At 35.8% G+C, this 16,085-nt stretch overlaps 2 protein-coding genes across 5 annotated transcripts in view; one reads left to right on the top strand and one right to left on the bottom strand.

Moving 5' to 3' along the window:
- DMXL2 (Dmx like 2) overlaps positions 1–16,085 on the bottom strand; it is a 114,967-nt gene that overhangs the window by 22,732 nt on the left and 76,150 nt on the right. The window contains exons 22-30 of the mRNA XM_044980982.1: positions 14,241–14,406; positions 13,398–13,662; positions 11,281–12,389; positions 9,876–10,067; positions 7,926–8,002; positions 6,904–7,034; positions 5,338–5,586; positions 1,678–1,859; positions 1,046–1,176 (exon numbers count right to left, since the gene is read on the bottom strand). Of these exons, the coding sequence (XP_044836917.1) occupies positions 1,046–1,176; positions 1,678–1,859; positions 5,338–5,586; positions 6,904–7,034; positions 7,926–8,002; positions 9,876–10,067; positions 11,281–12,389; positions 13,398–13,662; positions 14,241–14,406 (2,502 nt within the window). The remainder of the gene's footprint in view (positions 1–1,045; positions 1,177–1,677; positions 1,860–5,337; positions 5,587–6,903; positions 7,035–7,925; positions 8,003–9,875; positions 10,068–11,280; positions 12,390–13,397; positions 13,663–14,240; positions 14,407–16,085) is intronic.
- GLDN (gliomedin) overlaps positions 1–16,085 on the top strand; it is a 226,113-nt gene that overhangs the window by 163,941 nt on the left and 46,087 nt on the right. The window lies entirely within an intron of this gene.

Here is a 16,085-nt window from a genome sequence, read left to right as displayed (position 1 = left end):
TAAAGTACAATTTAAATTCAGTTACCTGCAGGACACAATGTCTCACCAAACCATGTAGATATATGAGAAAAGCATTTATAACAAATAATGAATAGTGCTTACTTAGTGAGTTTTGAGGGTCAATAGGAACCCCCTACTGCAAAGCAAGGTAAGATCTTTGTATCTTAAACATGTTAAGTCTCTCTCCTTGGAGCCCAGAAGATTCCCCTCCCTCTTTTCCAAACCCCAAATCATCCTCTTCCCTCTAGCAGAGGGCACCTGGACATAGTTCCCTGTATGTGTACGAGGGAAGCATATGTAAAGTCAGGAATCCAATATTAATCTCATGGCAATGCCAATGCAAGTCCACATTTCAGAACTTTCCATGACATCAACATGAATGGAAAGGAACCAGTAGTATGGTATAAATCAAAGATTTTTTTTTCCATTCTCTCATATAGTACAATGCAATAGTTCCATTTATAGTCTACTGGATTTGAAAAGACTTGATACAATGTAGATGGAAGACATTTAATTTCCATCCACTTTCATAATGGATGTGACTCATTCATTTATGCCATCCTATGCTTGTGACACTTTTTAAAAAGTGTTTTTTCTAACCCACACAAAAAAGGAAATTAACATAGAAAATTCAAATTACACTTAAAAGTGGTCTCTACTCTGAAAAGTACCACTAAACCTGGCATCAAGGGATGTTCATTGTGTCTCAATGACTGAAATCAAATTTGCCCAGTTTATTTCCTCAGGTGACTGCAGAAGGGAAAAAAAGTAGCTACTGTACTTGCAAACTCAATCAGAACTGGAAGTCAAGGTGAATTCTTTCCTTTTTGCACATTAGTGTCAGTAATTAAGATTATTCAAGCCAGTTTCTTATCTCAGTAATGCCTCTGTAAACCCATGGCTGTTAAATAAATAGATACTGTAAAATATACTTCACAACAGAAAAGAGGCCCAATTATATCTTCTTTTGCTTTGGATGAAAAGCTGAACACACAACACTTTCATAAGGATTTTTTTTTTAAACTATGGTATAGTTTCCACTAACCTGTAAGAATTGGCATCTTTGTGTTCCTGGATCTGTGTGTCAGAAAGGAAAGCCCCATCGTCCTCTTCATCACTGTGAATGCTTTCATCAGAATCATATATAACACCACTATCTGATAAAGGAAGAAATGGCTGCAATGTAAGATAAAAACCTGTTATAACTCTTCAGAGCTGTCAACATTTTAAACATTTGATGTTCTCCTAGTTATTTAGATGTCACTTAAATAACTTAGTAGTGAAACAGGGCATCTTGATATGTAAATCTATTAATATACCTAAATTGTAAGTTAGATGGTCCCTTCAAAAATAAGTGTGTAGGAAGGATAAAAATGCTCATTTCCACTATTTTTTGCTTGGAGAAGAGTGCTAGATTGATAAGTAGATTGATATTTTGGAAGTTATATAGCAGATATGTAACTTTTTCATCTTTTCTGTGGGGAAAGCAACCTGCAAACATTTTTTACAGGTTGTGAGGCACATTAATGAAAACACTTCTTGAAATGTTGTTTTTGTCCTTTAAAATAGGAGGGGAAAGGTGCAAGTGTTCTGTACAAAGTATTTAATTTTATATTTTCAATTTTTAAACGTCAGACAATCTTGTGATACCAGTATGTTCAACACAGACTGCCCTACCTTTGCCATAAAATAGTCCCACATGCTGAGTTCTGGAGGAATGAATTTTTCTTTGTAAGAAGGCCTTTCTGCAGGCACAGGTGGAGGTACAACACTATCTTTTACTGGTCTCCCTGGTACAAGCATTCTCATATTAAATCGACGACGATGCTTATCCATTTCTTCTGAAGGAACGGGAGGTGCTAAATTGAAAGAATGTAGATAGCTAAAATCATAGTAAGAAACAAATGCTATCCGTAGTTTATTTTTAGAAACTGATTAATTTTAGAATTTAAATGAAGTTACGAAAACCATGAATTTTGGTTAAAAGTGTTTAGATAAAATCTGATAGGTTTAAAACAAAATCAAAGCTAAACTACTTTTCTGGTACTATTCCTTAAATATGTCTCTAAATAAAGTAAGTGTAATCATATAAATAGTCCAACCACAATAAATCCAAGTAGTTACCATTCTTATGCTACATGCATTAGGAAAACAAACTGTAATAAGTTTTCAGGAGCTGTGGGTTTTAAAATAGGTTTTAGACCAATTCCTGCTTGAACCCATATAGAGAAGGATTTTTCTAAAGGAGAAAACAATGTATATAATTTCACTACATTGAAATTTTCATAAATGTAATCAAGGAAATCTAGATGATTAACCCTGGCATTTTAGGAAAATCTATGGGGGAGGACTGATTTTAACGCTTCTTTAATGTAATCAAACACAGTATGAATGTGGACTTCAAAAATGAGCACTGTTTTGGATAGGCATAAGTGAAGATTTACACTTACTTTATAATAAAGAAGATAGAGATTTAAAAACACTCTCCTCTTTTAAAGCACACTAACATCCATCTACACTGCAAATCTTTACAAACCTTCATGACTGTCCTTTGAAAGATCAGAAACTGCAGCAGCAGCTAGTAGGTTTAAAGAAAACAAAATCTATCTTGAATGAAAGCCTTTGACTGTACATCTAGGAATATTTTTCTAGCTATTGCAAAAGTTATTAAGCAGTATAAATAAGATAGGTAAGATAATTACAGCATTTTCCTACTCAACATAATAGACTTTTATTATTTAATTCAATAAAAAAAATCAGTTTAAAATATGTAATCACTGCAAAACTTGAAGAGTTATTAGCAAGCTTCAAAAACTATTAGAGAATAAAAATACTGTTCAGAAAAGTTTCATCCAAGATGTCTGAATTCAAATTACTTTTCAGAGTTACTTCTTCCACAATTTATAGTATACTTCTTTCATAATAGTAAAAATGAAACACTGTTACAAAGGAAAGACAATCCCAGTTGAAATAAAACCAGTTCTTAACATTCATGTCATATGCCAATACTTTTTGAAACATTTCTACTGGAAAATACATAGCAATCAGCATATAAGCTGCTCACCGACCTTCTGGGGCAAATATTCTTCATCACAGCCAGCAGCAATGCACGGCTATTTGGTGTGATGAGTGGTGACTTGTTAAAAGTATATTTTCTGTCTTGCTGTCTGAGCATTTTGTTTTACCAGAATTAGGTTGAGTAGGAGACTGATTATTCATTGCCTGTTCCAGTGTAGTTTTAGAGTGATTTTCAAGGAAATGTGCATCTTTTTGGGAGGATAATTACACGTATGTATCCAAAGTACATCATCAAAAGTGATCACCTTTAGGGCTCCAGTAGAGTTTGGCTCCAACTCTAGTGGTTCTTGTTATATTTTACTAATAGTAAAATATCTATCAGTTGACAGGTGAAATTTTAAGTTACATTGTGGATTTCCATGATTTATTAAGAACCTAACTTGCGTCATATAAAACATTTTTAAAATTCAACTACAAAAGCTTCAAAACTGGGGACTTAACTAAAGGACTCTCTTCTTTTAAACATGTTGAATTCAGTACAGAATAAGTAAAAATTAAATGTGTAGACTTTCAGATTCCGCTTGCCAATATCCTCAAACTGGGTTTATTTGCTGTATAAGTCCATTGAGCCATTAAAATTTTATAAAGCTAGATTTGTTTAACGTTTACATAATTATACCAGAGCAGTTTTAAAATTGATGTCACACACACAAAATGACTTCCTGCTTAATTCAACACCAGTTAAATACGTTTTTCATTCCTTTGATTTTCCTCAAAATGAATTGGCAATTAATTAAAAGCTGGAGAAGAGCATAGATGAGTAAGGGGCAGTGTTTGCCAAAATAAAACTAATGATATTTCCCCACTTACTAGCTGAGACACAAAATCACAAATTCATTGGAATGGTATACATACTATAGCACGTCACCTCTCATACCTGGGACTGATATCTACAATCTACTTAAACTGTATGATCTTTGAGGTAGGTACTGACTTGTCATAATTATGTGCAGTGTTTAGCACAATGTGGCCCAATGGTATTTCCACAACACATAAATTAATAACTGTCTTTCAGAGCTCCAACAAATGGAAACTATCCACGTTACAGCTCATAGTAGTCAGAACCTTTTATGAACGATAAATTGTGTTCTCTTCTTGTTCAAAAATCAAATCAAATGTCTGCTTCTGAATCCATCATGCATGCAGGGCAGAGGCTGGGGAGTAAGAAGATTATTAGGACAAGGGTAGTGTCTGAGTTAATGCTAAAAGTGTGTGTCTGCCCTTTGTCAAAACCAGTATCTCATGCTCCATACAAAGATTTGGGACACTCCAAAAAGAAAGCGCTATGTAGAATCAAATTATATTCTACAGCTGAGAACTGCTTCATTCATGAGCATAAATAATTGCTTAGTTCGCTCATTCTTGCTTATTTCGCTCATGCTTGCTTAGCTCTAAATGAAGGAAAACTGGATAACTGTCTCAATATGTTCCATTTTAAATCAATGATCAGGTGTCCATACTTAAGCTAAGCAGACACAACGTAACATACGTAACAACTAGAAAACTGAACAGACTAGGACACACACCTGATGATCAGTAATGATGGAAAACAGAGCTGCAGATACTGGCGAGCCTTTAATATGTACTAAACTAGCAGTGATAACTGGTTGAAAACCATTAGCCAAGAATTACTCTTCCACTGCAAAATGTACTTTTCCCTAGAAGGCTGTATTAGGAGTCCTGTAAGTCTACAGATAATCTTAACTCCTTTAGATGAATTTAAGTTTTGGGAGATCCAAATCCCCATGTCTCATCAAACTTACAATTTTTCATGAAAACAAAAGGATAAAAAAATGCCAGAGAGCAGTAAAGAGTTTAGACTTTACTATGCCAATTGCTCAACAGCTTTTTTCATTAAGTCAATAACTAATATTTGTGTCATATTTTAGGACCCACAATGTGATATGTGGAATATGAAGACAATGCCAAACTCCAAGAGCTAACCATCTTTTTCCCACCCTCTTCTAAATGAAATAACCGTGGCTAAAAGTTGTATTCTTGCCAATCCATACCGATCAAGAATTCTAAGATTCTCATTAATTCCTTCAGTATGATTATGTAAGTCCTTAAAATACCTTTACCTTGGAGGAGGTTAAGAACTGATGATATCAGACACATACTATCAAACATTATGAATTTAAAAGTTCATTTTTAAACCATGTGCCTGGAACCTAAAAAAAAAGGAAATTAAACTCTACTCTTTCCCCAAAATTATACGAATGCACATTATTGGTCTGAAATTTAATCAACACAAAGTACCTGGAATATTTTCAGATTGTCTTCGGGGTTTCACAACAAGTTTCACACCTCCCCCAAAAACAGCAGCCCACATTCGACTGTTCAGGGGATGGGCTGCAAGCCGAAACAATTCATTGCAAGAATTAGTAGCAAGGGCATGTATCAGGAGACTTAGGTAAACAGCTATGACAGCTTCACAAAGTAAAATGTTTAACTTTGGTTGGTCCTCATCCTGGGCTGAATTTAAGAGATTTATAAGTGAGCTCACACCTGCAAGAATAAAAAAGAAAAGATGTAACTTAAAGAAGTTTGTAGAAGCACAAAAAAACAAGTCAGTATTTTTCTTATATTCATTTCATGCTAAACAAAGAATTCTGAGTGGCCATTTAGTACTTTGATCTAAACTAAGTTTATTACCCCTATTTCTGAATAGATTATAAAATTTGTTTCCTGATGATTTTCCTTTCCAAGACAGACCTTTGCCCAAGAGCATTCTCTGTCTCAGGTGTGTGGCTGGATGGTTCTTACTCAGATATTCAGGGTTTAACTGAGCTCCATATGTGGGGTCAGGAAGAAATCTTCCCCCAGGTGAGCTTGGCATTGACCCTGGGTTTTTTTCATCTTCCTCTGTAGCATGTGACTGTGGGTCACTTGCCAGGATTATCTGGGTATATCTCACTTAAGCATATCTCTGCTATTGCAGCGGCCTGGGGCACTGGTGCACCTCGGTCTCTCCTCTCTGCTTGTGGCAGATAATAGTCTAAGCTCCAGTGGGCTGTAATACTTTGGTCTAATTTAATTTGTTGGGTTTAGTGTGTGGGTGCTGGATGTAGTTGGTGGCCTGTGATCTACAGGAGGTCAGATTAGATGGATCTTGTGGTCACTTCTGGCGTTAAACTCTATGGCACTATAACGCCATCTGAGACTTTTTTGCAACTGTGCCTCTTTTCCTGCAAATACTACAGAAAGTTCAGATTTATCCATGAGGCTCTAGGAGTAGGTCTCATCCCCTTTACTCTTGAACCATATGAGTATTTTCAAAATTGTATGTAAACACTAAATTCTTAATAGATTCATTATAATGCCCTGTGCAACTTTACAAAAGACAAACATAAAACCTAAGGAGGCCATGGCCAAAATACCTGAACAACTTCTCTTGAATGGGACAGTTTAGGAGAATGGTTATTCCCAGAAAAGAAATCATCAGGGAACCAAGTTTACATTCTGGAGCCTGATCTTTCTCTCATTGAAGATATTTGGGGCACAGTGAGCATCTTTCTGTTCCCATAGGAGAGCCATAAGTTAAATGCTGATGGAATTCACTCAAGAGTTGAAAAGAAGCAAGAATGCAAAAGATATTTTTCAATAAGGGAAGCATAACTGATAATAGCTGCATCTTCAGCTGACTAACGTATGCTATCAAGATTCTTGTTGGCTTGAACACTAAGCCCGGTGCGCATTTGTAGATGTCCCTGCATGTTCTGAGTCACAAGAAAAATCAAGACATTAAGTGAGAAACAGCTTAGAGTGGGGGACAGCTGAAAAAGTGGTGTTGGCATGCTGTTGTGAAAAAAAACTTTCTCTCACCCGGCCATTGAGCAGGAGTTGAATTTGGTGTTGCATGTTCTTCAATGCTTTCTGTCCTCAGTCTGCGTCGATCACTCAAAAGCAGTCCTTGATAAACCATTCCTGTAAACTGATTTGTTTCTGTTTGACTGCTAAACACAAATCAATTTTTTCTAATGAGAAAGGATTTTAGAATATTCTTGTAATGAAGTATAATGCATATATGGCAAGTCATTTTCATTTTAATCTTTAATTTTTCAGAAAATACATTTGAAATTCTGTATAGTGTGTAGGAGCAGTTCTAGAAGACTGAATCAAGTCATATTTTTACAATGTAAAAAAGTTAACTTTTAGTGCTAAAAATCTTAGTCTGCATGCAATGTTTTACATTCCAGTCTCTCTGTCTGTATGTTTGGGGGTGAGAAAAAGATTCATTTTCAAAGATTTTAGTAATCAGAAAAAGTGTTGTGAAAAGTGCAAAATGCCCTCGCATCTGTAGGTGAATTTATTCTCTACTCTTTTCCAAGATGGCCATATAACTATCTGAAACTTGTTCATCTGTCAGGTATAAGAAGAAATTGCTCCTATGCATCAATGTGTCCACTGTGGAAAATTGCCTTTTAAGTGTTCTCCTTCTAATAGAGCCTCAATCATAGATTGAGTGCCTAGATAGTTTTATTCTTTATTCCGTGCCATAAAATCTACTAAGCAATTTTTGGTATTAAATTTAATTCATCTAAAATTGTCTGGGCAAATGGAAGGCGCCCATATAGTTTATCTTGAAAATGTTACAAGAATGTAACACAAACTGTGGCTTCATTCACACCACAATTTCTTCATAATGCATTAATTGCATTATATACATGTGTGCACAAAGTCTTGCACATTGAACTTAGGCCTGGCTGTGTATACACACGAGTATATACATGCTTAATTCACATTTTTAAATAAATGCATAAAGAATCAACATTTTGAAAGTTTACTCTTATGTGAAAACCAAAAACACATTTTAAACGTAACTGTAAGAAGAGCTCAATTTTTACCTGTAGCTGTGGCTGTCACATAAAGCTTGGTAAATAGATGCAGAAAGTGAAGCTGCTAATGAATGAAGTGTATGCACCTAAAACAAAATCATCCAATAATACATTTTATATGAAAAGTTGTAAAACTGCAATTTTTTTCTTAAAATCACAATTAACAAATTAAGTGAGACGGACTAGTGAGAAAATCTGAATGTTAAACACAAATGTTGAGTTAACTAGTAAGAGAGGAATTGTTAACTGTGATTTATTTTATTCATACAATCTACTAATTTAAAAATTACATCCCAATTGTTTTAACTAAATTAAAATTTAGCTACACACAGGATTCTGTTGCATTTAATGCTGCAATCAAAACCCTTCTCCCCGACATGCCTAAGACTGATGCTCTATTTATATCAATGTCAAAATAATTTAGATTACACTGAAATAGAATTACCACCATCCATGAGTGCAGATTAAATAACTACAATTTTCTGTTATGCAATATCCTTCCCATTCTGATTGGTTCTAGGCATCTGAGCTACATAATCAATAATATACAGTCATTTCTCAATATCCTGATATGCTAACTGGCTAGTACGAAGAGCTGTATAATCACTGTATGGTTATTTTGCTATTCTGCAATAATTGTACTGTGTATATGTACATCTCTACTCACAACTATAATCACCCTTCTCTAACAGTTCTTTTGCATAATTTTCCAGCAGTCTGCCAGCAAGGACAATACTTCAGCTTCTCGTTGCCTTCAATCGAGGCAGAAATCTTCCAATATTTACAGAAAAGAATTAAAAATGGAGTCCAAAAAGCAAAGAAAATGGTGCTGTTAAAGCACTGGAGGTTTTATTTTATTTTATTTTATTTTTAAAAAGCTTTAACTTATTTCCATCTCCCCTTCCATCATTCCTCTTGGTCAGCAAGGTGCTTGCCCTCAGAATAACTATTGTATTGTTTATACTGTTGGTTGGAAAATGCCATCTTTTCTTTCTCAATTCAGTTTTGAAATAAAATGCATGCAAAAATATCACAGTTGTTATGGGGGAAAAGACTGGCTGAGCTGTAGTGCAGAAAGAAAGGCATGGGGAAGGGAGCTAAATGGAGAGAAAGGAAGACAATGATGGAGAGACTGAGAGATGATCAGCTGGAGAGGGAAATGCCAGAAAGGATTTTTTTTAATTGTCTTTCAACTATTTGACAATCCATTCTATTTTCCAGTATTGTTTTTTTCCATTTAAATGTCAATATTGAATTAAAATTTGCAGTATGATCATCTGAAAGTAACTCCTGTTAACTCACCAGCAAACCACGTCTTTGTCTATTAAACTCTTTGGGACTTTTGTCATCTGTGTTTACTTCCTCTGAACACACTGGCCTTTAGCTTCAGAGTTTCTTCAGCTCAGAATATGGAGCCAGATTTTCAGTGTGTGTAAATCAACATAGCTTCATTAAAACCAACAATTTATGGCAATTTTATCAGGGCCAGGGTTTATACCTGAGTTAAGAGTATTCACTTCCAAGTCAGAATACATAATTGTCATTTTAATTCCACTCCAGGCATTGTTGGTGGTCAGTTCTGCAACAATGTATTTCATTGATTAACATAAACACTGGGATTCAAAGGCCCAGATTTGGGACTGGCTTTTTGGTCACTCATGCTCTGGGTTAAAAGGCTTTTGCACTAGTCAATGGATGGAAGGAAACAGCTAAGTGCCAAGATATCAACATTTACCCAGATTATGGGAGAACAGATATATTGCCACAAAGTTTGAAAGAGTGAGTTTGATTTTTCTTGAAACTACCTGTATTGCTCAATTTAAAAGTCATCACTTGTGAGTAATGTGGCCATTTGAAACGCATATTCCATGCTGTCTCACATTCCCTTCTCATCATATACAAACATACAAATAGCTATGATATCTCATTTTCAAACTGAGAGAACTTCTTTTGCCTTACCTTTACATCTTCGATATTAGGATGGGGTGGAAATTTCATCTGTACTATGGTGTAAAGAACGTCATGGATGTGGTTATTTAAGTACAGCACAGGGTTGGCTATTACAGTTTTTGTTGAAGCAATACTTGCAGAAAGCAGTGGGAGCGTTGTGGGTAATGGAAGGGGAGACTGAAGTTGCTTTACTGTAGTTTCCTGTTTAAAAGAAAATACAGTAGGTAAGATGGTCACATAGCTGAGAACAGAAGTAGAGCATATATTTACAACCTTAACAATTGAACAGAATAATCTTCCTTCATCTCTATCTATACAATATGGATGTAATTTTATGCTCATTGAGGTCAATGGCAAATCTCTCATTGACTTTAATGGTCCAGGACCAGAGACTAACATACATTCAACTTTTGTAGAATACTTTTTGATTCCTAGAAGGAAAATAAAACCACTAGACCTAAGTAACAAGTGTTAGAACTATTTAATACCAAACATTACTATAATAAAAAATTCATTAGCACTAACATGAGCTGAGCTCCTAGGCTACTCAGTAGTCTTGAGTTTAATAACAAGTAAAATATTCACATATATAGTATCTTCTATGTGAGGAACTCAAAGTATTTTACAAACAACATATTAAAACCTCAACACTCATGTAATCTTAGTTTTATTCCTATGTTAAATGTGGAAAAAACTGAAGCAAAGTTAAATGACTTGTTCATCATCACACAGGATCTCTACTGCTAAACAGGAAATAAATCCCACTTGCAGTCCTAAGATTTAGTTCTAGATACTTTCTCTAGCATGAAATAAATACAGAGGATGCCAGACAGTGCTTGGGGACACTATATTGTTTGATTTTGTCTTTTGGATCACACACAAATTAAGCCAAATCACTTGTAGTCCCATGGCATTATTCGCAAGAAGTGGGGGTATTAGAGCTTGTCAAATTCCAGTTGGAACAATATAGGTAGACAAGATGTAATTACCAAAAATGGAATGTGCACAGAATACTGAGTCTTAACACTCAGATACCAGCTTAAATGCTATGCTGATAGGTGCCTTAGAACAGTCTAAACTTGAAAATAGTGAAATAGAATCTTTAATAATCAAATCTGGATCCTGGCCATCAGATTTATGCAAAAGCAGCATCCCAAAATACCAGACACTGCCCCCTAATTCCACCTGGGGAGTTAGAACTCTATAAACTTAGAGGGAAGAGTACCATGTATTGACTTACCAACCCGACTGCAGTACCCTAGAAATGTCTGATCTAAGTACTACTCTGGCCCGACCTTGTTAAGATGAGTGATTTGACAAAAATCACAGTCTGAGCTGTGGTTGCAAGACGACAACAAATTCCTAAACTAAAAATGAACTAAACTCAATTTAAAGTGATTTAAAAGATTCTTACCTGCTGTGACTCTTGCAACAAAAACTTGAGCTCCATTCTTACAGATGCTAGACCACCACCTTGTGCCCCATGAAGGCTACAGTAACTTAGGAAAACTCTCAGGAGAGCTTGATTCTTTTGCAGCCACCACTTTCGTCTTTCAGCATGCTCTCGTTTCACCTGTAACCTACGTCTTTCTATCTGGTGACGTTCATATGAGCCAATATCTGGCTTATCCACAATTTCTTCATGATCAGGTAGGTCACCATCTACTTTAGTATATGTTTCACAATAGTCTTTGCCACCTGCTTCATGGTTACATATTTCATGCATAGCAGCAATTTCTTTTTCCAGCCAATTGTACAGTTGAAATCTAAGCTTCCCTCCATCTACCTCATACCCCGTAGCCAAAGTCCTAAGTTCGGTCATTAGGATCTTCAAACAGGCTCTGAACTTGAGTTGTTCAGCAATTACATCAACCTCAGTGTCACCTCCATCAGAATCCTCCCCTTGAGGTGTCTGTAGTACATCAGTGTGCACACTCTTCTCATCTAGTTTTCCATTTTTAGAGTCCAATTTTGAACCTTTCATTGTTAAACCAACATCATCTTTCTCTTCCTCTGAGCCATCTTTGTCTTCACCCCAGTCAAGAGTAAGAGACTCCTCATCGAATTTTACTGCTGGCTGACTCCAGTCAAATTGTGCTGAAGAACCAGTGCTACTTTCCAAAGCAGATGAAGCTGAAAATGGCTTTGACCAGTCTAGATTACTACTTTCAACACAAACACTCACAGTGTTTGACTCTAGAATCACACCAGTTTTTCTAGTGGGACTTGAACTGGATTGATCTTTTTTGGTAGAAATGCTGGACTTCTTACTTATTTTTGGAATTTTGGAAAGAACTTCGAGAGCCAAAACAGGGCATCCCACTTTAAAATGAGCATTTGCAGTGGTGAAGAATAATTTTCTCTCTATAAGATTAATTTTATCAACAAAACTTTTCTCAGTTTTTATACCTAAAGTGGCCAGAGTCCCTTCTGGGGAGCTGAAATGTCTTCGGAGGAGCAAAGGGTGGGTCCGAAGGTAGTTGTAAAAACTAAACACCACAGGATTGCAGGACTTGATGATAACTAGAGGAATTAAACAAATATAACCTCTACTGAAACACATATACAAATGAATATTATTTTAAGGTTGTTTTGCAAACCTATATTTGCCACTTTACAAAACCTTACCAAAACAGTCTAGCATATTTGTAAAAATAAAAAATAATCACATATTCCACAAGAAAAGTGATAACATGAACTGATTATGGAAAGAATAAAAAGTTGTCAGATACTGACGCCCTGTTCCTTCTGCTTTATGGCACTCAGGCAACTCAAATAAAGTGGAAAGCTGGCTTGGTCGGTCAGCTTGGGATTGCCACAGTATAGGGGAATTCCTTGGTGGCGTAAAATCAGCCTAGCTCACTGTCACCCAGCAACTGGCCCTGGCCTAGCATCTTTTTCAGGTAATGGCTAGGCTAGGGGACCTGGCTGCATCACTGGTGAACTCTGGTAATCCCTGGTACAGAAACGGCTGCCTGACAGTTACTACAGCTGGGCACAAATTAGAGCAGTCTCAAGGATGCTCTAACCGGCAATGTAGATTGAGCCTGCCCCCAGGATAAGGGAAGGGGATGTAAAGTGGCACCTTTGTTTCCACCCTTTCTGGTCTTACAAAGATTGGTTGGTGGATCCAGGAATGAGTCCAACATTTATTAATAGAGAAAACATTATAAATTGAGTTATATACATTACTCTTACACGTTTTTAAAAATCAGCTTTCTTTTATTAAAAAGACATACTCCTAAAAAACAGATAATGTAATGATACCAGGCAACTGCTCCTTAGTCCCCATTTTGTTTAAAACTATTAAAAAAATCACACTCCACCTATCCCTTCCACCTCCAGAGAGCCCGTTCCTGAAGTTTCCAATCAAGAACTATAGGATTTGGAGTGAGGAATCCAATCAGTGACTCCCACATGACAACATGGATTACAAATTTTTTCTAAAAGTTGAATTGAAATATTTATTTAGAAATAAACATCCTATTTTTTTTTAACCAGAATAAACTACAACACTGATATTTCTCCTACCTGGATTTTCATCATCTTCCTTAGGTGTTTGTTCCAATAAAGTGTCAAGTGCTCTAGTGTAGTCTTTCGTTATCCAATAGGCAAGATTTCGCAGGAAGGGATCAGGATGCAATTTAGTACATCTGAATCCAGTTCCATCTTTCTGGCAACCCAAAATCTTTTCATAAAGAATGGATGTATAGGTGAGGGAGGTCTCAAATTCTGATTCATATAAACGAGCAATAACCATGGCCAGCTGAATATCATCCATTTTTTCAAGACACACCTGTGCATAAAGCGTGAAAAGCAAGCTGCTGCATTAGGGTAGCCTAGCTCTCATAAAGAAAGAAAGAATGAATTAAATAACCACCTACATTTAGAATAAAGAGTAATTTTCCCATCATGTAAAACGTTTAAAAGGTACATCAAATCTGGGGGGCAGAAACTTGGATCCAAGTATGTTTTTCCCCTCTGTTTGGTCAGAAGTGTGCTGATTTTTTTTTTTTTTCAGATTTTTATAAAATTCTGGTTTATTTAGTAGTGTATCAATGGATCAATAATCTAATAGACTTTTTTCCCTCAGGCTTAAGCACAAATTTTCAGCCTTAATTACATGAACATTAGTTTTTTAGGGGGGGTTGGTACTGAACCATATGCAGAATTATATCTGATATCCTGTAATAAAGACTCCTGTAATACGTATACAGACAGGCGCAATAATAATGTTGCATAACCCTGACTTTTCATTGCTCCACTGTACAACTTTCTCTTGCCACAGCTTTTGTGAAAAGATTAACAAACAACAATGTTCACAGCAGTATAATTCTCAAGTTCAGTTCTGAAATTCCACAGTACTTTATATACCTCTATAGCATCTTTCAGGGAACCAGCTAGTAAGAAAAAAGCAGCAGACTGTTCAAAGCGTTGTTTCCCCAACAAAGCAAAAGCATTTTTCAAAGCTGCTTTGCGCCACCTATCTTCACTGAAATTATGGCTGAAAAATGTGGTCATCTTTTCATCGTACTGAGACCTGTGTTAAAAACAAACAAACAAACTCAACACATACAGTACTTAGTTATAACTTAGGGCTGTCAAGCGATTAAAAAAGTAATTGCGATTAATCACGCTGTTAAACAACAATAGAATATCATTTTAAATATTTTTGGATGTTTACTACTTTTTCAAATATATTGATTTCAATTACAACATAGAATACAAAGTACAGTGCTCACTTTACTTATTTTTGATTACAAATATTTGCACTGTAAAACAAAAAAATTTTATTTTTCAATTCACCTCAGACAAGTACTGTAGTGCAATCTCTATCATGAATGTTGAACTTACAAATGTAGAATTATGTACAAAAAATGCATTAAAAATAAACAATGTAAAACTTTAGAGTCTACATGTCCACTCAGTTCTACTTCTTGGTCAGCCTATCACTCAGACAAACAAGGTTGGTTACAATTTGCAGGAGATAATGCTGCCTGCTTCTTGTTTACAATGTCACCTGAAAGTGAGAACAGGTGTTTGCACGGCACTGTTGTAGCTGGCATTGCAAGATATTTGTGCCAGATGCACTAAAAAGTCATGTGTCCCTTCATGCTTTAACTACCATTCCAGAGGACATGCGTCCATGCTGCTGACGGGTTCTGCTCAATAACTATCCAAAGCAGTGCGGACCGACGCATGTTCATTTTCATCATCTGAGTTAGATGCCACCAGCAGGAGGTTGATTTTCTTTTTTGTTGGTTTGGGTTCTATAGTTTCCGCATCAGAGTGTTGCTCTTTTAAGACTTCTGAAAGCATGTTCTACACCTCGTCTCTCTGATTTTTGGACAGCACTTCAGATTCTTGAACTGTAGTGCTGTAGCTATTTTTAGAAATCTCACATTGGTATCGTCTTTGCATTTTGCCAAATCTGCTATGAAAGTGTTCTTAAAACAAACATGAGCTGGGTCATCATCAGAAACGGCTATAACATGAAATATATGCATAATGCGGGTAAAACAGAGCAGGAGACATACAATTCTTCCCACAAGGAATACAGTCACAAAGTTAATTGATGCATTTTTTTTTTTTTGAACGAGCATCATCAGCATGGAAGCATGTCCTCTGGAATGGTGGCCAAAGCACGAAGGGGCATACCAATGTTTAGCATATCTGGCATGTAAATACTTTGTAATGCCGGCTACAAAAGTGCCATGCAAATGACTGTTCTCACTTTCAGATGACATTGTAAATAAGAAGCAGGCAGCAGTATCTCCTGTCAATGTAAACAAACTTATTTGTCTTAGCAATTCGCAGAATAAGCCGTAGGACTGAGTGGACTTGTAGGCTCTAAAGTTTTACACAGTTTTGGTTTTGAGTGCAGTTATGTAACCAAAAAAAAATCTGCATTTGTAAGTTGCAATTTCACGATAAAGAGATTGTACTTCAGTATTTGTATGAGGTGAATTGAAAAATAGTATTTTTTGTTTCATTTCTACAGTGCATATATTTGTAATAAAATATAATATAAAGTGAGCACTGTGCACTTTGTATTCTGTGTTGTAACTGAAATCAATATTGAAAAAGTAGAAAAAAATCCATAAATATTTAATAAATTTCAATTGGTATTCTATTAAGTGTGATTAATCGTGATTAATTTTTCTGAGTTAATTGTGAGTTAACTGCAATTGACAGACCTACTTAAATTATACCTTTTAA

The sequence above is a fragment of the Mauremys mutica genome, chromosome 11, assembly GCF_020497125.1.
Source record: "Mauremys mutica isolate MM-2020 ecotype Southern chromosome 11, ASM2049712v1, whole genome shotgun sequence".
Lineage (NCBI taxonomy): Eukaryota > Metazoa > Chordata > Testudines > Geoemydidae > Mauremys > Mauremys mutica.
This window is presented reverse-complemented; position numbering and strand designations above follow the sequence as displayed.